Consider the following 23,420-nt stretch of genomic DNA (forward strand, 5'->3'; position numbering starts at 1 on the left):
ATTATAACATTTTATTTTTTGGTCCTCCTCTTCCATTTCCTTTTAAATTTTAGATTTATTAGTGTGTTTACATTGGTACTTGTGCATTTTTAAAATACACATGTATATACAGTCATGTTGTAGTTATTTATAATGTAAATTGATCCATCTAACACAGGCTCATTTTCACAACTGTTATGAATGGTTACTTACTGCTCAAATAACATATAGCCTGATTTATACTTATGTACTTATTATAGGTGCAAAAATATACACACTTATACATGAATTTATATACGTGTTTTCTTTTGTGGTCATAAATATGTATATTTCAAATGTTTCAAATGATTTAATTCTATTTGATAATGTTATTGTTGTATGGGTCTATTGGGACATACAGCCACTAATTAACTGATTGCTTGTATTTATCTATTCAAATATTTAACTAGCCATGACCTCTGCCGATTGGTGGATTTAAACATAAATACCTATGACGTATATCCGTCATTTATACCCTGATGAAATCACCCAAGTGTGAAGAAATGCGTAGGGATACTAGTTTTTAATAGTGATGGTCATTGCACCAGACCTGTTCTGTATCTGGGACTTTCATTCAGACCATGGGACTCTGCGACGCTGCCCCGCGCTGACGCGCTGTTTGCTGGGACTTTGGAACGCCACCTCATGGTGATACATCAGCGATTTGGTTCCCTTGGTCCTACCTTCTCCCTACGTCCTATCCGGAACCACTGTTCACCACAGCTCGTTTCCGGCTGAGAACAGGAGTAGCTGCACATTCTCTGGAGTTCCTGCTGGACGGTAGCTCAGAGGTGCCATACAACTTGTGGGAGCAGGACGTGTGAGCGGAGCAGCAGTTTCCAGCGTCTGGCGAATGAGTATTACTCATTACATGCTTTAATACTTTTTATGTTTGTGAGTGCGCATTTGTTGGAGTTTTAAGGAACATTACATTTTGTATCTTAATATAATACACTAGGATTGGGCACTTTCTTCTCTTTTTGTCTTATATATACTGCTCACTGTTACTGTATGTAGCCATGCTGTAAAATGGACTGCAGTTTCCTCTTCTGCTGGCAGTAAGGCCTGGTAAGTTATGGGAATGCCAGCAGTAATTATGGAGGTTTGCCCTCACACCCTGGTGAGGTGCCCTATGTGTGGATGGGAGTGGCTACATACTCTGAGTCCACCATTTGTGACATCTGAGATGTGCCCGCCTCCTGAGAGATATAAGGCACAGCACTGCTCAAAGTTAGTGTGTTGGAGTAAGGAGCAGGTCTGCGTTGAGACCTGGGGACAGAGGGCACTAGTGCAGTAACTAGTGGCCCTATACTGATAAATCAGCATCAAGTTGTTAACGCCATACTGTGTCCAGGGACATGGCACAGGGGTGATCTCCCTGAGGGGAGAGGGGATCCCACTGCATTGGGAGGGTGTACCTTTGAAGGGATCACGCGCCGAGATGTGCGGCTGAGTCAATCACTGCTAGGGGCAGCTAGCCCATACCACAACTACAATAAAGATGCTCAAGTTCAACAAATCCTTGCTGTGTTGGTGTGAAGTTCTTGCACAGGAGGAGGCACCACAGAGGAGTTCCTCATCAGAACCATCTTCCTGCGGACACAGAGATCCTGATGAGGTGGAGGCGCTGCACTGGATATAGGTAGGACTCAAGCACACTACCTCAGCTGCCTGTCTGGGTTGGCAATCCCCACACAACATCATGTGGGAGAGTCAGGAGTCCTGTAGCCAACAGGTGCACCACCAGACACGACCATGTAATGGGGACTGGTTAGACCACAGGGGCCAATATGAGATTGGGTGGGTCAGGCTAGGCCAGAAAATCCGTTACATTTGGAGGCGCTGCTGAGATACCTGTCAACAGGACAGGCTTCTGCTAGGCACACTGGGAAACAGGGAGAGTGTATTCTGCCACTTTGTGCTGTGTTGGGACGGACCTAGGAGTAGTCAGGGGGCTGATGGAGAATAGTCAGCTCGCAGGGATGACCTAGGGGCCTGAAAGGAGTTTGGAGAGTTTGGAGGTTTGGAGAGGGGCTATAGCTGTTCTAGTCACATTGAGGCAGTGCTAGTTGGTAGGATGCCTGGAGGGATAGCCTGTTAACGAGGTCAGGAATTCTGGAAAGGGTCTGCGCTAGGCTAGCCAAAAGTAGGTAGACGCCCAAGTACTGCATGGAAGAGCCAGAGTACTCTAGTCCATTCCAGACCACTTACCGAAGGGAGCACAGACTGGGAGGAAGGAGATACAACAGACACTGAGAGAATGAGAATAAAGAAAATTAAAGTGCGCAACTATTATAAACGTGACGTGATTAATTGTGACAATAGGGTAAATTAAATTACGTGGCCTTGAACAGAGCGTCTGCAGCTGCGATGGAGGGGGGGCTCAGGGACCCCCTGGAGCTAACAGATAAATACAAAAAAGACACAGCGCACAACGCTCATAGTGCATTAAAAATTATATTCACATATACAAAAAATGGGTGAGTAAAGTGCGTACATCAAATGCAGTAACAACAAGCAGTTTCGGGATATGTTACCCAACGCCTCGGGAGCTGTTGGCCCATGCAGTGCTTTTGCAAAGCAAAACTGAGCATCAGCTGGGCGCTGGCACTCTCCTCCGTGTGGAACACTTCCTGGTTGATGACGTCACCAAGGGGAGTCACCGATTTCGGCGCCGTTCAAACTCAGACAGCTCGCGCAGTAGGGAGCTAGTAGAAAGGTAGAGCACTTGTCCAGAATGTCCTACGCGTTTCGAAACCAACAGGTTTCTTCATCAGGGACTAAAATCGAGTGGTTTTACCTGAAACGGCGACGTCACCAAGGGGAGTCGCCGATTTCGGCGCCGTTCAAACTCAGACAGCTCACGCAGTAGGGTGCTAGTAGAAAGGTAGAGCACTTGTCCAGAATGTCCTACGCATTTCGAAACCAACAGGTTTCTTCATCAGGGACTAAAATCGAGTGGTTTTACCTGAAACGGCGACTCCCCTTGGGGACGTCATCAACCAGGAAGTGTTCCACACGGAGGAGAGTGCCAGCTCCCAGCTGATGCTCAGTTTTGCTTTGCAAAAGCACTGCATGGGCCAACAGCTCCCGTTCTACTCGTGCTCTGGGGAGCAAGGACCAGCAGAGGTTGTGCATCTACCCCACTAGGACCCTGCACCAGAGATATCAACGTTTCTACCCCTGTGAGGACACCTATTCCGGTCTCCAGAGGCGTTGGGTAACATATCCCGAAACTGCTTGTTGTTACTGCATTTGATGTACGCACATTACTCACCCATTTTTTGTATATGTGAATATAATTTTTAATGCACTATGAGCGTTGTGCGCTGTGTCTTTTTTGTATTTAACTGAGAGAATGAGCCTAGCCTGAGGTAGTGCAAACACGAGTCAGATCTACATTAGGTACACAAGGTGGTGCATCAAGACAATCTTTATTGTACCGGTGTGGTAGCTGCCCCGCAGAGAGGAACTCTATGTACAATCACAGTAAAGACCACAACAAAATGGCGACCGCAAGAATGGAGGATCCGCGCGGTGCGGAAAATCCAAAATGGCGGATGGAGGGAGCGCACGTGGTGTGCGTTCCGCTGAAGAGCAAGCGGCAGAAGGAACTTTTGCAAGCATGTTGTGGAGTGGCGCGAAAGCTGTGGCCGCGCCGTTTTGGTCCTGCCTAGGACCTAGGGGTACTGCCCCTGAGGACATGGAGGAGGACATTACTGTGATATGTGGAGAAAATGATGAAGTTGCCTGTCAGTCGGCATACAAACAGTTAAACGCTACCTCAACGTTCAAAGAGACTGACAGTGCGAATCAAAATGGCGGCTCCCGCTTCCCTGGGAGACCGCGTGGAGCAAGTGCAGAAAATTCTGCAGATTCTGGACTTACAGAAAGTTGGCCAGGAGTGGCGCCAACGGGAAAACCCCACCCTGCTGGGGGGTATGGCGCGAAAACTGAGGCCGCGCCATCATGGACAATGACTAACTCAGCCCCAGTGCTGGGTCACCCGATTAACCTGTGGGACCTCCCCCTAATCTCAACCAGGGGGAGTGGTTTCCAATTATGCCCAGTGGGAATGGATTCAGCTGAGCGAGGAGCTTGTGAACCGGCTGCACCCTTACAGAAAGTAATCCCTATAATTAGTGCTGCCTGTGGAGGAAAAGACAAAGAGGCTGAGAAAATTTGGCCGGTAATGGCGCCAAATAAGGAGTGGTGCTCGGGTGTTGGCGCGAAACCTGAAGCCGCGCCCCCCAGGACTGTGAAAAGTTCTGCACTAATCCCAGGACATCCTATAAAGTTGTGGGATCCGCCTCTAATCTCCACTAGTGGGGGTGGCTTCCAGCTTTGTCAGATGAGGGTGGAGTTAGTCAAGGGAGTGGTTGGCAATCCAACCTCTGCTCGTCAGTCACGAGGAGCCAGTACGCTGAACAGACCATTGCTGCGAGTACCTCCTAGAGTGACTATGGCCTGTAAGCAGGAAGAAAATACCATGGTCTCCACCCAACCCTATTCGGCACCAGGAGGCTTCCTGGTGATTCGGGTGGCGGGCACCGAGACTGTGGCGTGCCTCTGTTTACAGTGCCGACTACCCGGTGGCACCGTGGGCACGGCTGCACGCTGCCCGCACTGTGGCCTCCAGTACATGTGGCCCATGCCTACTTTTGTGCCCTACCAGGCCGTCGAAGCAGTGAGAGATGCGGCTATGCTGTCAGCCGAGCTTCCCGGTGCGCTGTGGAGGGAAGGTGCGGATCCCGGAGAATGGGGATCGGGGCCGGTTGCCAAAACCGAGCCCGAGGATAAAGGAGCTAGCGGTCAGTGTACCGGCCGAGAGACTAAACGACGGTCACCCCGACCGGTGACCTCAAGCAAGGTGGAAGTGGATTCCTCGGACGAGGAACCCATGGTGTCGTCCGGTGTGGTGATGCGACAATCATCAACCTCCTGTGGCAGTAACGGGAGAAAAATGCCACTTACCGGAGCTGTCGGTGTACGGAGCCGGGTGTCACCAGTGCCACGAAAGACCGAGAGACGGCTTCCTTCGATTCCAGGGACCGGCGGGTCCAGTGGTGAGGGTCGATCCACACCCACACCCCGGAGCGGTAAGAGCAGTCCCTGTTCTTACCTGACGCTGACGGCGACCTCGGCGGAGGATAGGCATTACCAGGCCCAGGCGGGGACCCATCCCAAGATGGCGAAGTGTCCAGCCTCGTAGATGACGTCACTTCCGGCAGGCGTGGCAGACCAACTGGAGAAGCGACTACGCATCGTGGATCAGGCAGTGCTTCCCGATCGCCCGGTCCCAAGAAGAGTTGGCAGGCGGCGAGAAAGGAGAGCAGTGAGACCCGACCAGCGGAGAGCCCTTGCGGTAACTCTTGACAATGTAGTGGGAGTGAGCGGGTCGGAATCCCGCAGATACCCACAGTCCGCCCTTATGCCCAACCCCACGCCTTAGTTAAAGCCCCAGTCCCGGTCACGTTATCCCGGGGGTCCTCGTCAAGTTTGGGAAAGTCTGGAGGGTCCCAGGGTACCTCCGAAGAACGGACTGGGGAGAGACTAGGTGGTTTCACATCAGATGACGGGTCGTTGGGTGGGGGTTATTCGCGGGAAGTGTCAATTTCTAGCGGGTGCCCTAGCATGGTGAGCGTAACGCTAGAGAATAGGCCCAAACGTGTGGGGCGGCCTAATTCCCGATCTACCGGGACATCAGGGGTGTCCTCCTGGGGAGAGCAAGAGGAAGGGGATTCCATAGAATCTGCCCCTGAAGAGTTTAGGGAGACCCGGTGGTGGGCCCCCTTATTCGAGGGTTATGTGGGTTGGTTGGACCGTACTCGGTTCCTACTAGAGAGAGAGGATGTGGTTGGCTACTGGTGGGCTCGTGGGGAGTTTACTGCAGAAGAGCGGAAAAGGGAAATGCAGGAGCGATGGTACCAGATCCGCCACCATAATATAGAGCCCATGGGTGCCAGTAGATTAACAGATCCGGTAGAACCGGATGAACCCCTATCGTGGGTGTTACCCGGAAAGGCCGGTAATGCCAAGTTGACTCGTGTCAGTAGGGCGGAGAGGGCCATTATCACAAAGTATAAAAACTCTCATGGCCTGGAGTATACGTATGTCCCTGAACCCCTCTAGCAGGAAATTGAGGACAACCGGGATAGGTGGTTGCGCGAAACCATAGAGTTATATATGGTTAACAAGGGTGGCGCCATTACTGGGCACAAGGCCGAGGAGAGGATCGCGCAGCTTATGCGGGTATGGAGCATAGGGCGGAACATCTACAAGCACAAGGTAGTATACTGACCAGAAAATGGGCTACCACGTGAGTACTGCATCATGGTCCTGGATATGGGGGGACGGGAAGTTAAGAAGCCCGACCCACGTCACTATTACTAGGAGGTACAGGACAGATGTTGCGCGAGTTAGTGCCTGCTGGTCAGGGCGTGCTTGGTGCGATACTCTTTGCTGATAATGCAACTGTTATAACCAATTATGTGTGTCATTTTACAGTGTTTCCCGAAGAAGGTACATAAATTTAGGTCCCAGACGGGCCGTTGAGATTCACCAGGGGGAGAATGTAGCCAAGCTGTAAAATGGACTGCAGTTTCCTCTTCTGCTGGCAGTAAGGCCTGGTAAGTTATGGGAATGCCAGCAGTAATTATGGAGGTTTGCCCTCACACCCTGGTGAGGTGCCCTATGTGTGGATGGGAGTGGCTACATACTCTGAGTCCACCATTAGTGACATCAGAGATGTGTCCGCCTCCTGAGAGATATAAGGCACAGCACTGCTCAAAGTTAGTGTGTTGGAGTAAGGAGCAGGTCTGCGTTGAGACCTGGGGTCAGAGGGCGCTAGTGCAGTACAGTAACTAGTGGCCCTATACTGATAAATCAGCATCAAGTTGTTAACGCCATACTGTGTCCAGGGACCTGGCACAGGGGTGATCTCCCTGAGGGGAGAGGGGATCCCACTCCATTGGGAGGGTGTACCTTTGAAGGGATCACGCGCCGAGATGTTCGGCTGAGTCAATCACTGCAAGGGGCAGCTAGCCCATACCGCAACTACAATAAAGATGCTCAAGTTCAACAAATCCTTGCTGTGTGGGTGTGAAGTTCTTGCACAGGAGGCGGCACCACCAAGAAGGAGTTCCTCATCAGAACCATCTTCCTGCGGACACAGAGATCCTGATGAGGTGGAGGCGCTGCACTGGATATAGGTAGGACTCAAGCACACTACCTCAGCTGCCTGTCTGGGTTGGCAATCCCCACACAACATCATGCGGGAGACTCAGGAGTCCTGTTGCCAACAGGTGCACCACCAGACACGACCATGTAATGGGGACTGGTTAGACCACAGGGGCCAATGTGAGATTGGGTGGGTCAGGCTAGGCCAGAAAATCCGTTACATGTATATGTGTGTCCATGCACACACGTATATAGTAAAAGGTTACAGAGTTACAGAGTTGTGGATTGTTATTGTTATTCTTGTCCAGGGGAATCTCACATATCGGAGATCCTGGGCAAGTGGAGGCGCTGCTTACTTATTGTTGCCCCAGGCTCCCAGTTAGCGGAGGCTCATATCTCTGTGAGCCGCAGTTATATACAGCATCAGAAGACCCGTATAATCATAAGGAAATATGACTACACAGCTAACATGCATCACGCACACATTACTCCTCCCCCTGTGAAGCAGCACGCCAAGATGCGCAAAACGGCTGTCGGGGTGAAGTGACATCATACCTTTGACAGTCACGCGTGTGAGACTGAGTAGGCAGATGCATCAGTTCTTGAGCATTGTATGTTTCTTTCAAAGCCTGGATCCTAGCTTCCTCTGCTGACCTATTATGCAACTGAGCATTTACTTTATGTTATCTGCTGCACCATCCCAGCTTTTTTAACTCTACATGGTACAGCCGATTGTGGCTACTGCAGCACCAATACTACACTACCTACCTACCCTGGTTCCTTGGTGGGGCTACTTTAATACCAGCAAGATACACTGACCATTGGCATCTGTCCTACCCCACTACAGTGGTATTTCTGTGTATTTCCTCAGATGCTTTATCACTACCATTCTTTATGACCTGTAGTGATATCAGTTTTCTCAACTTAGTGTTAACTGTCTATATAGGAGCTGTTTATACTATTGTGTTGGTTTCACGTCCAGTCTACGATAGGGCTTGTATTGTGGCCTCCTTATCATAATTGTGGGTTATTATACCTGTGGCAATACTCTGTGCGGTGTTTACACACACACCTACTTACCTCCATCTCGTCGCTGGGGATTTTAACCATCACTGTATATATTTTGTCACGTTTATCATCAGATTTTACAGTTAATAAAGGTTTCTTATTTTTTTTCTCATTTTTTTTTCTTGTGTTTAGTGGTCTTTTGGGACCTGATAGCCACAGATGCAGATGATGCAGAGCACAGCAAGGTACAGGATACACTGGAACAGCAGCAGTAAAATAAAAGTCCTTTATTATAACTTCATGGTGCAGACAGGGATGGGTGCCAAAAGCCTCCTTCTCTTATGCGTTTCACGCCTATAAGGCGCTTCGTCAGAGACCTGATTTTGGTTTACCCTTTTAGAGGGGGGTTGGTATCAGTTACTGTACTGTTGCTTCATACTTGTTATATTCCCCTATATACTGTGAGTGCAGTTATTATGGGCCTTAGTGACCCTTTGTGGTAATTTCCTCTAGTGTTTTATAGGTTTTTCCTTATCTCCAATAATCTGCCTGCCCATCTCACACTGAAAGGGTACTATATTTTTTTTTTCTAATTTTTTTGTTATTAAGGAACTTTTAAGGGTTGATTTTACTTTCTATTGCAATCCTTTTTTCATTATCCATTTTTGCTTAATTGATTGCCCTTTTGCAATTTTTGTTACATATTCTATTTGCCAGAGCCTGATGCTACTGAGGCATGGACGTGTCTTTCATCTTGCTACAGTACATCGTAGTTGCTAGTGTGAATACTGAAGCAATCAGGACTGTTTTTTGTTATAATGTATTGTATAACCCTTTTCACTCATTGTAACTATGTATTTGTAACCATGTACAGTATTTGTCATCATAACTCTATGCCCAGGACATACTGAAAAACGAGAGGAAACTCTCAATGTATTACAGTGGCGGCCAGCTTTATTCTAAGCCGGGAGCCACGTGGGAATTTTTAAACCCGTGGACGGTGCCTGGCTCTTTTCGTCCGTTTTCGTCCGGTTTCCCGCGCCTCGGGCGCTTTCAAATGATAAGCGCCATTAGCGCTTATCTTTTGAAGCAGCCGTGCGGGAAACTGTGGGGAAACTCCGTTTAAATCGGAGAAAAAGCCCCGTTTTCATCCTGGCAAGCTTTAGAATAAAGCCGGGACAGTACTTCCTGGTAAAACATTTTTATAAATAAATAAATAAGTTGTTATACAAGTTGCTGACACCTTGATGTCAGATGCCCTTTGATGCCTTCTGACTGAATCGGTTGCCAGAGAGGACAGGCAAAGTGTGATTGATCTATGTTTGTATTTTGTAACCTTTTGTATGTGCAATATTTACCCCTTTTATATGACAAGCCAATTATATTTTTATATTACTACACTATGAGTGGTTGTGCGCTCTTCTTTTTTCTTTCTCTATTACTGCTGTTACTTCTTCGACTGAGAATGGTTCACTTAGGGCATTCTGGGCATCACTATCTAATTTGGATAGGGTAATGACGCTTAATAGTCTTTCAGAAGATTTGGGTATATATGGTCTTATACTGTGGCATCACTCTAATAGATAATAATGGAACTCATCTAAAATAAGCTCCGGGTTTGAGGTTAAGTAGCCCGATCTGTGTCTGATAGAGCGTATGTTTCTTGCTTGGTTCTATTGTTCAGTTTGTGGGCTGTCATACTATCGTCTTTGTTCCCCTTTTCATTGAACAATTGACAGGTCCAGCTCATGCTCTTTCTGTGGCTTCTATCAGCCATAGGTTACGTTTCCCTCTAACTTCTGTGATTTAGGTTAGGAGTTTATTTGTATGGCTGCTTTTGTACTCAGACTCAAGATTATTTAATTGGGCTGCCAGGTGATTTATTTTCTTTTTACAGAGCCTTTTTCTGTTTGCTGCAATCTTAATCAGGATTCCCAGATAGTGGCCTTATGTTGTATCCACAGCAGGGAGGGTGGGGACACAGGAGTGGAATTAGTTTTGAAATAGTGCCCTAATTCTGTGTTTATTTCTGATAAGAGTGAGTTATTGAGTCTCCACGATCTATGGGATTTGGGGAAAATGAATCCTTTAAGAGTTGTCACAACTATGGTGTGGTTGGACCAAGTAAAATGATGAATTTTTGAGTTTATAAATAGTGGCAGCATTGGAAGAGAAAGTCTCTGCGAGAGTATTTTTCATGGGGAGTATAAAATAAAGTATATTCTCTTTCTCTGGGGTGCGAATGTCCCCAAGAATCAATCATGTTTCTTTCCTGATTTTTTTTTTTAGATAGGAGACTAGAATCTTTGGATTGGAGCCGGGTAGGGGCTTTGGAGCTGTTTTTGGAGGTCCGGTCTAGATTTATCTTGAGCACTTCATTAAAATCTCCTCCCATTAACACAGCACTGCTGCTAAATTTGTCTAGTAAGTTGAAAAGGGTGGTATAGAATTTAACTCTTGCCTCGTTAGGAGCATAGACTCTCACTAGTGTTAGTTCTGTATCTTGGAGTCTCTCTGTTACCATGATGTATCTGCCCATCTTTATTCGCATGGAAGATCATGTTTTTGTTTATAGGAATAGCTACACCCCTTTTTTTTAAAGGGGCTGAGACAAATAAAGCTGTGGGGAAATATTTAGCAATGTATATAGGGTTAGTAGTGTCTCTTGTAGGAAGACAATGTTGGATTGTAATTTCTTATAGTTAGTGAATGTGATTCTCATTTTATGTGGACTAATTAGGCCTTTGACGCTATGTGTGATGCAAGTTATAGACATAGTTGGGATGGGTACTTTCTATGGAGCAGGAGTTGTACAGTATGGTGATCCTTAGTTTTATTTGGTGGAAAAAAAACCTTAGTTTGGTTTGTACAGGTTTTTTTTAATGATGGTGTTGGGAGTTATTTGTTTAAAATGAGGCTGTCCTAATCATAGCAAACATGTGGTGTGTGTATTCCTTTCAGGGGGTTGATCTGATGTTTGGGGGGGGTGGAGATCTGGGGGTGTGGAAAGAGGGTGGGTTTGGAAACCAAAAGGAGAAGTTTGTAATTGGGGAAATCTGAACCGAGTTGTAGTCGCCCCTCAAATTAGTAGGGTGCAGAAGGAAGGGTAAGCAGGTGAAGGGGGAAAGGACCTTCTTGCGGTTGAGCTTGGGGTAAGCATGCAATCCCGACATGAGACAAATCATAAATGCTTTCAAAATAACATTTAAGTAACTGTGGGGACTCAGTTGTAACGTGTTAGAGGCCCGATTCACTTCAGATGTTGGCAAGCGGAGGACACGCATCAACGTCAGACAATGTTTAATTTAGGGTTATAATATGGGTTACTTTGGGTCCAAATATACAGGTTCACAGGCCTATCCCCACAGCAACTATGGGGCTCCTTCAAGGGGACCAGCACATCAATACAATTACGATATTAGAACCATTTTTTAAAAAGACCTTTTTTGCAATGCGCGATCATCTTTTTTCATGTTCCTTAAACAGACCTAAGGCCACTTATTCTAAGAGCTAAAACTACTGTGTACACTGAAACTTTAAGCATAACAATGGCCATATGTATTTGGGAACAAAGGGAGATAATATCGGATCACATATTCCTCTTACTCCCCTGTGTTCTGGCACTCGTTTCCAGTGACCCACGAATACTGGGAGGCCATTTTGATAAGTAAGGGAGTGTAGTTGATTTCCAGAGCCCTTCTATAATTTAGTTTTGGGGCTTGATTTTGGGGGGCTCGAGTTGAAGTTTCCCATTGTTTGGTGTCTGGGATTCTCTAGCTCTCCAGAACTCATGTGTGTTCACTAATTAGCGCTGATATCCCCCTAAGGGGATCCAAAATGTTTAGCAAACTTTGTTGGCCTCATGGACCATAGACGATGATAGTCCCAGACTGCAGCACTGCGGGCTCCGGGACAGGCCATGGGGACCCATCTCCCATGCTTAAGCCTGAAGCCAAAGGTTAAGTTTTAAAGCTGGGTGAGTGAGGAGGTGCTCGTAAGTACGAGCCGGAACTGGCTCAGCTGGGGTTGGACTACTCTGTTGTATTGACAGATAGGGGTCAGTTCCTTCGGGCCCAGCATCGAGCTGTATGGGTAGATCATGTCGCAGCCAGGCACTATCACGTTGGTCAAAGGAGAAGATTCGTCAGGTGACGTGCTAGGCTTGTGGAGAGATCTGCGGTCCCTGATGGTCTTGTTGTCTTTTTCTGTTTCATAGGACCATCTTCCATGTGGGTTGTTGTGGTTTAGGAGGGGAATTTTTGGGGGAGGGTCTCTGTGTTCTTTCTTCCAGGTTCCACTTTTCCAGTAGGGCTCTACCTTCCCATGGATTGTTGATAGTCTCATTCTAGGTAGCAGTCAGTCTGAAGGGAAAACCCCATCTGTATTTTTTGTTGTTTCTAAAGAGCACTTTGGTAATTGGTTTCATCTTGTGCCATTTCAGAAGAGTGGTTGCTGATACGTCAGCAAAAATTTGGATCTGTGACCCTTCAAAAACGATTGATGGAGTTTTTGAGTTGCGTTCATTAGTGCTTCCTTCACATTATAATAATGGAGTCTGGTAACCCCGTCTCTTGCTGTGTCTGCTGGACCGGCTTGGTTCTGACAGGTCTATGTTAAGTCAGAATCGGGCCTCACTCACCTCCGGGAGGAGAAGTTTGAACAGGCGGTTTAGGTACGTTCTATCTGGGATTCCGTTTCATGTATTCCACGGACACGGATATTATTCCAGCAGGATCTGTTATCAAGATCCTCCAGCCTCATCTCGAGGTCGCTAATGCGGGTCTGCATATCCTCCACTGTTTTTTCAGTTGTTCTTTGGTTCGTTATAATAATGTCTGTTTTAGATTCAAATGTTTCAGTCCTTTCATCTAGTTTGGCCATTTCGCTGTCTTTCCGGTCTAGTGCTATTTGTAGTTCCTCATGAAATAGGGACTTTATATGGTTGAAGAGGTCCATGATGTCCTGTCATGTGCAAATCTGGGTCAGCATTTCGGGCTAATAGTCTTAGTCACTCATGGTACGTGGTGAGTTGCGATTTCCCAGTTGCTTGATTTTCTTCAGGCCTACACGCCTTTTGAAGAACTGCAGCACTTTTTGTGGAGTCTGTTTTATGTTTTTTAAAAGTATCCTCGGACAGCCTGGATCTGGGTGTACACTGTTCTGTTCTAATTTGGATTGGGTTTTCAGGTTCCATGGTTATTTGGGCTGTTTTAGTCCCATGATTGTCGGAGCCGAGCCGCTAACCATCCATACAGCTCAACACTGCTCATGCGGCCCCATAAGATATAATGTTTAATAATAAATTATTCCAATTCAGAAAGTGAATAACTAGTCAAAGAAAAGAACCACCCACCCTTTTTTTCTTTCTAAATACAGTTTCTTGAGCTTGATCTCTGGGAGAATATTATTAATCAAAACTACTACAGCTCAACACCCTTATAACGCTGTGCTTGGGGTCCAAAAAATCACATTGCACTATAAGCGGATCGCATTAAAAATAATGTACAATTGTATGCATTGTACAATAAAGTATTTAAGATACCCATAATCATGTTGTGAAGTATTCATATGAAGCCAGGTGTCCCTTCCGGTCCTCCGGTTAACCCGGTGCCCCACTTGGTAGTTCCCCAGTCGCATGGTATTCCCTCTTACCTCCGCTGCTGTAGGGGATGTTGCTGGAGGGCAACGGACTCGGCGGTGGCTTCCTTCGCGGGGCGCCACCATGGTTGCTTGTGCGCACGCAGGTCAAAGGTTTGCGCATGCACAGAGCAGTTGCGGCGGCCATATTGGGATTGACGTGGGAGGTCGCGCTTCGGCATGCGCAGAGGCAAGTGCGCGTGAGAGAGGGACCCGGCGACAGTTTAAGTTTTAGTTTTGAGGGACCCTGCGACCATTGGTAGTTGGTAGAGGGGAACCATGGACAGTGAATGTGTGTGTGTGAGAGGGACCCTGTACAGTGTGTGTGTGTGTGTGTGTGTGTGTGTGTGTGTGTGTGTGTGTGTGTGTGTGTGTGTGTGTGTGTGTGTGTGTGTGTGTGTGTGTGTGTGAAAGGGACCCTGGACAGTGTGTGTGTGTGTGTGTGAGAGAGGGATCCTGAGGACTCATTACTCATTACTCATTACTGAAAGGAGCACATATCCACGCCACGTTGTGGAATACTGGTTGCGGTTGTGATCTGGTCTGGACCGAGTCCAGGAAGTTATTCACAAAGTGCACCACCGGGTCCCAACACCAGGGAAGCGCTATCCCCACACACTCACACTCTGAATAAAGTGACACTCTGCGGCTTCCTTGTGGAAGGCAAAATGCTTCAGCCTTACTGGACACTGGGTCCCATGTGACCATTATCTATCAGGGGTTCTATGACCAACACCTCCGCCATCTGCCCTTACAGTCGGCCGAGAAGCTGAAGTTGTGGGGCCTTAGTAAGGAGGACTACCCCATTGACGTAGTAATAATGGTAAAGATCGACATATCTCAATTGAATACCAATCGGATGCATCCCATGAGGGTGGAAGCCCTAGTGTGCCCCAAGCTCCAAGAACAACTGAGTGCACCTATTATATTGGGAACTAATGCTGACATCGTACAGTCGGTGATTCGCGCCTATCTTCAGGAGACCGGTGAACTACCCCTGTCTCGACACATAGCGGCCATGGCCAAATATTGGGGCCGAGATGCAGCCGACACTTGTTTCTCTCTGGCGACTACCCCTGAAGAGGATATCAAAAAAGGCTATAAGATGGTGCCAGAAATCAGGGAATGGACTTCGGTCATTCCTGAGAAAATCACGATGTCCATTCAGAATATATCTCCACATATGGTGCCTTTGGAGTTTGGACAGAGACTGGGCCGAATATATCCGGTGACGACGGTTGAATCAGTAGTACACGTCAAGGTCGCCACCGATAAGTAGTCTTATAAGTACAGATACACCTACCCACCCCAATTTCACTTAGGGTGGGGCTAAGAGGGATACACATAAATAAGAAAATTGGTAGCCACGCTTGCATCGCGTTATAAGCGGATTCGCGTTGTAACGGATCGCGTTATAACGGGGTTGAGCTGTACTACTATGACTGGACTATATATACAGTAGTTGAAATAAAAAAAATTAAAAAAACAATATTGTTTGTGTTTTTTCTTGTGAATCTAAAGTATTAATATATTGGTTTAAATAATTGTAATTGAGTGTTAACACCTATATATTATTGTGATACATGTGACCATAAATAAAACAATTATAAATGAACTACAGATGTAGCGAGACATACTGTCTCTGAAAAAGCTTAAAGCTGTGGCTCTGGAGATAGTGCTGCAATGTTCGCATGGCAGGGGAGGAAGGGGTGGGGGTGGTTGGAGGGCGTTATGTTTCTTGATAAGACCCCACAGCGATATTCCTCTGGCACTGGGGCACTCATGGTCTCATGGCTTGCCCCATGCCAAAAAAAAGTCTTGCAACTTCTGTATTTGGGAGTTAATGTTTTAAATGAGATTGCAACACCCATTGTGACCAAGCACTGCCATCTACAGCACTTACTCCCTCACCTGCTGTTTCTGTAAGTTTTCCATTAAACCTTTTAGATTGTAAGCTCTTCGGGGCAGGGATTTCCTTTCCTATTGTCTGATTTTGCTGCACTTATTGTATATTTATAATTCCCTCTACTGTATTCTTTGTGAAGCGCTGAGTACACTTTTGGCGCTATATAAATAAAGACATATAATAGAATACAACAAAAGAATATATTCCACCAGTCCTGAGAATGACTTTGGAAACACTGGGAGCTTCTTCCTCTAGGTTACCAATATAGTCTCAGAGAGATTCACTCACTGTCAGGGCTGCAGACAGATTTCCCGGGGCCCAGGACTACTGTAGAGTTATGACTGGTTCCCTCCCCATGTTGGCAGTCTTGCGAGCCCCCCCCCATTTCCCACATCACAATCCCCCTCTATCTCCCCCCTCTTCCAATGTATTTATATCCCCTCTGTCTAACTCTCTCTCTTCCTCACCCGCCCTCTCCTCTAATTCTTCCCCCCTCCATCAATTACTCCACTCTCACTCAATCCCTTTCTCCTCACATGTATTTCTCTCCCATTCGTTGCACTCAAACTACCTCTTTTCCTCACTCTCTCCAGCTCACTCCCGCCATCAATTAGCCTACTCTCACTCAATCCCCCATCCTCACACTCATTCCTTCCCCTGACACAGACAATCCCCACCATAAAAAAACCCCATCCATCAAATACATATTTTAAAAAAAAAATACATATAAAAGAAGCCCCAAATCTTCATATAATTTACGACAAAAAAATGTGCATTAAAGAAGATGCCCCAGAAAATGTTATATATCAAATGTAATACAATATTACTCTGCATGCCAGAATGATTCAAAATATTCACACTAAAAAACACTACTTTGGAAAGTTCCTAAATTATAAATTTTCTTTCAAAATAAAGGACTATTCTATTTCACACACTAAGCTCAGGTACCTGCAGAAAATGGCATAAAAGCTGCTTTCTTTATGAAATTGCCATATGAATCAAGGAAATGATTTGGATTGAATTGCTCTGGATCTTCAAATTGTGTCTTGTCGTTCAGGACAGATTTGAGCAATGGGATAATAAATGTCCCCTGGAAATGAAAAAAAATATGGATTAGCTTAAATAAATGGTTTAAAAAAAGGCAACATTCACACTCCCTTCACTTATCCTATACTGTATAAAGGACAATTTACTCTAAAAATAATATTCATTTTTTTTAAATGCTATTACACATAATAACATAATATTTAATAATTTTATTAATTATTTATTGGAGTCAATGGAAAACCACATTGTTCATAAAAATCCCAGACAGTGATGGGTTTCTTTTACTTGGAAAGATGTTATTTAATAAATAACAATATCCTGTAAACTATGCTTTATGTCCCAAATACCAGAAGGCTCGCTTCGCACATGCCTCCGAGATAAAGTATATTAACCACACAATTTCAACCACAATTTGAAGATAGAGACCCTGAAAACACACATTTTAAATTAAAGCTCAGCAATGAAGCATTTTCATAGTTCTCTAATGTGACTACATGACCCAGTGCATACAGTATGTACTTACCCTTTTGATCATGCCTTCCAAATGTTGCACTTCCATGCAGTGCTTCTGCCTGCCATCGTACATAAACTGTTTTGGGTTAGAGACTCCTTGCTTTTAAATGTAATACACATATCCTCATTTGTATTATTTCCCCCTGTATTATTTATTAGAGAACACTGCACTGAGTGCACGGTTGTCACTACATAAATAATAATAGACTATACAGCGCAATAAAACCCTGACACAAAGAGTACAAATCAGTTGTTGTATAAGTATGTACATCAGGACTAAATAAAGAAATTGCAAGGAATCTGCTCGATTCGTGCTGGGTTTTGCTGCCAATTCAGGTTTTCCAGACTGCTTGCCCTTTCTCTTAACTGGCCATTTTGTATACTAGCAGCCTGCAATATAAGGCTCCAGTTCCTGGTGGGAGTCACCAAGCAAAGTTCATACGTTTGCAGCTCCTTTTTGTCTTTACAGTCGCGCTTTACCCTTTTGCCTATTTTGATTCCCCTGTTTCTGACCCCGGGCCGTGACCCCGACCTCACTGCTTTCTGTCTGCCCTGACCTCTGCCTGTCTCATGGACTTTGCAACTCTGCTGCCAGCCCTGATGCCTTCCTGCTTACTGACCATGGATACTCTTACAGAACTCTGTCCATGGGCTCTGGTCGGTTTATTTACATCCCTGCTTAAGCCCTGCGGTTCCTCTTTCTGATTTGAGACGAGTGCCATCACAGAAATGTACAAATGTTGATTTCTTAGGCCTACCACAGAGTACAGTATGTAACTTATAAGTGCCAGAGGACGAGAATGGATGCAGGTTTCAGCTAAAGCCGGCAGCAGGGTTGAGCAATGCTAACACAATTATTGTCAGGTAATCAGAACCCAACAGTATTGTCTAAACAACAAATGTTAGCTTTAGTTTGGAATGCAAATAATAGACTTACTTTTGGAATAAAATATCCTTTAAAGTTGACATCTTTAGTAGTTTCATGTGGCAAGCCCAATGGAGCGACGACAGCAAATCTCAGGGTTTCATGTATAACTGCATTTGTGAAAGGCATTTTTGTATGGTGATTATAGTTAGGTTGTGCTGATCCTATCACTCTCGTGATCTCTTCCTGTACCTTTTCTGCACATAAGAAAAAAAGAATGTATACATACAGTATATAAATATATATATATATATATATATATATATATATATATATATACAAATATAACTGTATGCTCATCTGCATGTCTTAGGCAGGTCTGCAACCCCGCCTTTCCCCATTATCACCCAGCATACAGCACTTCCACTGCAGCAAGGGATTCTGGGAAATGACATGCAAATGAGCACACAGTGTCACTTTTTGCCTCAATAACCATTTTTAACATGGTTCCCTATAGGCTTAAGCTTGCTGCTCATTTGCATGTCATTTCCCAGAATCCCTTGCTGCAGTGGAAGTGCTGTATGCTGGGTGATAATGGGGAAAGTCGGGGTTGCAGACCTGCCTAAGACATGCAGATGAGCATACAGTTATATTTGCATATTTGCTTTCCTGTGGAGGGTTTTTGTCACTTTTTTTACTCACCATAACTTAACTCAGTATTATGGTTTAGCCTATCCCATAGCCTCTCTTGCATTCCCAGTAAAATCAACCCCACACTGATGAGACCCATCAAGGTCGAAACAGCTGTCTGTGGGTGGTTTTCTGGGTATGCACCTTAACCCTGGCACCTTAACACACCAGTGGCCAGACATGTCCAGGAATGCCACAACGGGGACAGCAGTATCCTTACATTTATTGCTATTGACCAATTTTCACTTGGACTGAGAAAAGGAGACTGGGATGAGATTCTTTTGCAAAAAGAATGCAGATTGATTTATACCGTAGGCACGCTCTCACCTCAGGATTTAAATGAGGGTTTTGTTTTCCACCCATTCATTTAACATCTTTTGAGACTTTGACAATATGTCATTTATTTGCTGCACTTATGCTTACCAGCCACCATTATCATGTTTGACTACTAGATGCCCCAGAGACGAAGGTCTCATAGGTCCCTGCTGTGTTTTTTCATCTAACAGCAAACACTATCACTTTTGACCACCAGATGCCCTCAGAGGCCAACAGGAATTTACTAGTGATTGGCCAACCAATAGGAAACCTTCTTATTGCCTTTAAATATCCAGGGTTGCAGGCAGTTCTTCCAGCCTTGACAAAGCCAGTAGCGAAACGTACGTAGGCAATTGGACGTGCTGACGTCAATGGGAGAGGTGCAGAGACTGCCTGCCCTCCACCCATAGCACTGCTGTAACTTTTACATAAACTTAGCTCTGCTTTTGAGCACAGGCAGTTCACTAACACGCCTATTATTATCATAGGGAAGGGGTATAGCTGATCATGGGATTTAAGTTCATAAATGTTGCTACTGTTGCGGCCCCTTTTATTCTCCTACATCCCCTAATTTTTTGGGGGATGTTTTCCGTATGTCACGCACTTTGCCGCGTTTAGCCGCATTCATGGCTAGACAGCGCTAATAGCGCTAAACAATGAAACCACCCGCGGTGCCTAAAACGGCCGGAACATGCCACATCTGCTCGCGGTTTTAAAAACCGCGTTAAAATGGCCGCACGAGGCTGAAGGCAGCCGCCACAGTATGAGTTTGTTGCTACACCATAGTCACCACCGTGACATGGAGACATTGTGTCAGACATTACTAGTCTGTCACTCTGTCCAGTCGCACATTTTTTGCAAGCTACCTAATTTGTGCAACAATCTAGAGCTTTTATCTGGATATATTCTCTATATAGCTTAACTTAGAGACATTTTGTCAGACATATTCAGCCTGTCATTTTGTCCATGTTACCCAGCTTTGAAACTGATAAAAACTGAGCTAATTGGTTACATGGAATATACTGCTATGTACCTGTGAGGGTTATTGTATCATACCTCCCAATTTTAATTGGTTTGATTGTTACACCACAAGGAGACACTGCGTCAGACACTACAAGTCTGTCTCTCTGTCCAGTCATATATTCTCTGTTAACTACCAAGTTTATGCAGCAGTCAAAAGCTTTTATCTGGATATATTTACTATATTGGCTAACTAAGAGACATTTTGTCAGACATTATGGGGCCTATGCAGAGAGCAGCGAATTTTAAAATTGGCGAATTTATTAAAAAGTAGCTTTTTTGGAGAGTTTTAATCTCCATATGCAGAAAAGTGCGAATTCTGCTATGTTTAACATGGATGCGTGTGGCGAGTTTAAATTGGCGAGATGCGCGCTTCAGAAATGTGTTAAAACAAATTCGCGCCTTTTTTTTTCCCTTTGCAATGGCCGCGAGCGGCAGCTTCTTGCCAATTTTTTCTGGCGAGGCTAAACGGAGACAATCGCGCCATTTTATTGGCGCGAACAGCCGCTAGATGCCGTTCGCGCCTCTCTGCATTAGGATATTTTTAAAACTGGCGAGATTGAGGTTCTCGCCAGCCGCGAGGCGAGTTTTACAAATAGAAAAGAAAAATTGGCGCGTTTTTCGGAACTCGCCATTTTCTGCTGCTTTCTGCGCGATTTTCTCCAAAAAATGGCGAATTTCGAAATAGCGCTGCTCTCTGCATAGGCCCCATTGAGTCTGTCATTCTGTCCAGCTATATAACTTTGAGACTGAAATATGTGCTTACATTAGGTTTAAATTGCACAGGAGCTGTTTCATCATCTGTGTGATACTATCTGAGGTTAACTACAGTACAACGAATGTTTACACTATGAGTGATATTAACGCTCCAACATATATGTTCATTTAACAAGGATCTAGGTGTTTATTGAAGTGTGCACTAAAGTGTTCACACTACACTGCACTACCTGCTAGGTGGGGGGCCAGAACTGATATAAGTGTTATATATTGATATTCATTTACATATTTGGCCACAGGCATTGCATCCCCACAGTGCAGCAATCACTGAGACTCTCTATGACAGTAGATCCTTTTATTTCTCTGTATAGGGTACTCATTAACCATTCAGAGTCTGGTGTTTAGCAACACTTTTTTAGATGTTATGTTGCATCTAAACGTGATGGCTTTATAGTCCTACTTAAAGTTATATTGGGACATCATACCCCAGTCTAAACCCACTCCATTTTAAATTCACACTTTAGATTAGGCAAGACTCAGAGGAGGCATAGGTTCACTTACCTGCAATATTTAATTTTTGAGGTATCTCCTAATAAAGATTATTGTAAATAATTCATCACATCATTAGATTCCTCTTGTGTCATCATTGTACATATCTGTTTAGAGTGCTCTAATTATACAGTAGGGGTTTTATTTCTCTCTCTCTCTCTCTCTCTCTCTCTCTCTCTCTCTCTCTCTCTCTCTCTCTCTCTCTCTCTCTCTCTCTCTCTCTCTCTCTCTCTCTCTCTCTCTCTCTCTCTCTCTCTCTCTCTCTCTCTCTCTCTCTTTCTCATTCTCTCTCTCTCTCATTCTCTCTCTCTCTCATTCTCTCTCTCTCTAATTCTCTCTCTCTCTCATTCTCTCTCTCTCATATCCTTGCTTGGGGTCCGCCAGGGGCGGTCCCACCCTGAAGATAGTCTCTGATCTCTGAGTAGCGACTTGCACCCAGACCTCTTTACTGGAACTGCAGTATCCGCTGATCCCTATCTAAGACTGGCACTACATGACACGGTCCTTAACCTAGGGCCTGTCCATGTAGCACCACAAACTGGGGAGTGAGGACCTCTCTGGGACCTAAGGGGTTAATAACCTGCTCCGTTCCCCTTACTCTTCCCAGTCCTGACTCTCCCTAACAATAACTAACAGGGCAGCTACGCGCTACAACCTACTTAATGCGTACAGCAACTTGCTGCACGCTAACCCTATCCCTTCTTGTCAGGCCTCAGCGCTTACCCACTAACCTGGTGGGGAGTTGGGGCCTATCTGAGATGTAGGGGACCTTACGCGATGCAGGAGCTTCACTCAACTCCCTGCACCCTTCCTTCCCCTTCTGCTCCGCTGCTCCAACTAACTGTGTAGCTCCAGCCCAAACAATGTATCTCTTTCCTCCAGGGCAATCCTTCAGCCCTATTGGCCACACTAAGGCACCTGGTGCCTGCCTCGCTATGCCCCATGGGAGTTGTAGTCCCATGGAGCCTAAAAACACATAGGGGCCACGTGCGCTCCTTTCCTGTGCCTGCACTAACCCCTAATGGCCGCCGCAACCTCTCCTGCGCCTTCCCTGCCCTCACGCAACTGTTCCCTGGCTCTAGGGTACCTTCTGCGCATGCGCGAGCTGTCTGAGCTGCCAGGGCTTACTGCGCATGCGCGAACTGAGGCGCAATGGCGGTGCCCTTACCACCCGGCTCCGAGAGCGCCGGGAGTCCTGTAACCCGTGTGTGGCCTTTGCAACCAGCCGCACGCGTCCCCGGCAACCCCCGAGCCGGGGCCTGACCGCCCTCACCCCTGAGATCGTCGCGCGGTGCCGCCATTTGACTCGGCTGCACCCGCGATTGTCAGCAAGGTGAGGAGGGTGCTGACAGGCTGGGGAGACCTGGCTACACTTATATATATATATATAGTCAGTGGAGAGTAGTTGGCACTCACGTATATGCAGTAAAAGGTAGGTGCATGTCCCTTTGCAGTAGTTAACAGGTAGGGGTGTTCCTCACATTTGTGCCACCTACTCTAATACAATCTTTTTGAAAATTACCTCTGAGTGCTGTCTCGTTCCTACTGCGTTGCTGCGGCTGCACCACTGCTGTGAGGAACACCCCTACACCCCTGCCTCAATATATATATATAAGTGTGTGTGTGTATCTATATCTATTATATCTATATTTATATATATTATATCTATTATATCTATATCTATTATATCTATATCTATCTGTCTATCTATCTATCTATATATATATATATATATATATATTTGCTTTTTGGTTTTTCTTTTGATTTGCTATTTTTGCATTTGTGCTTTGCATAATCTTGTATTTTTTTTGCTTTTTTGCATGATTTGCATTTTTTTGCAAATTTGTGATTCTTCCACATTAGCTCTTTGTTGGTCGTGTCTGTATTTTATTTTTATTTTTATTTTGTTGTTTATTCTCCTTTCTATTGCCGAATCTCTTTTTGCCCACTATACTT

At 45.5% G+C, this 23,420-nt stretch overlaps 1 protein-coding gene across 1 annotated transcript in view; it reads right to left on the reverse strand.

The window, feature by feature from the left end:
- Window positions 1–23,420, reverse strand: part of LOC142493881 (cytochrome P450 2K1-like) — a 164,461-nt gene that overhangs the window by 26,415 nt on the left and 114,626 nt on the right. Inside the window, exons 7-8 of the mRNA XM_075598576.1 lie at window positions 18,246–18,430; window positions 16,697–16,838 (exon numbers count right to left, since the gene is read on the reverse strand). Of these exons, the coding sequence (XP_075454691.1) occupies window positions 16,697–16,838; window positions 18,246–18,430 (327 nt within the window). The remainder of the gene's footprint in view (window positions 1–16,696; window positions 16,839–18,245; window positions 18,431–23,420) is intronic.

Source organism: Ascaphus truei, chromosome 4 (genome assembly GCF_040206685.1).
Source record: "Ascaphus truei isolate aAscTru1 chromosome 4, aAscTru1.hap1, whole genome shotgun sequence".
Classification (NCBI taxonomy): Eukaryota; Metazoa; Chordata; class Amphibia; order Anura; family Ascaphidae; genus Ascaphus; species Ascaphus truei.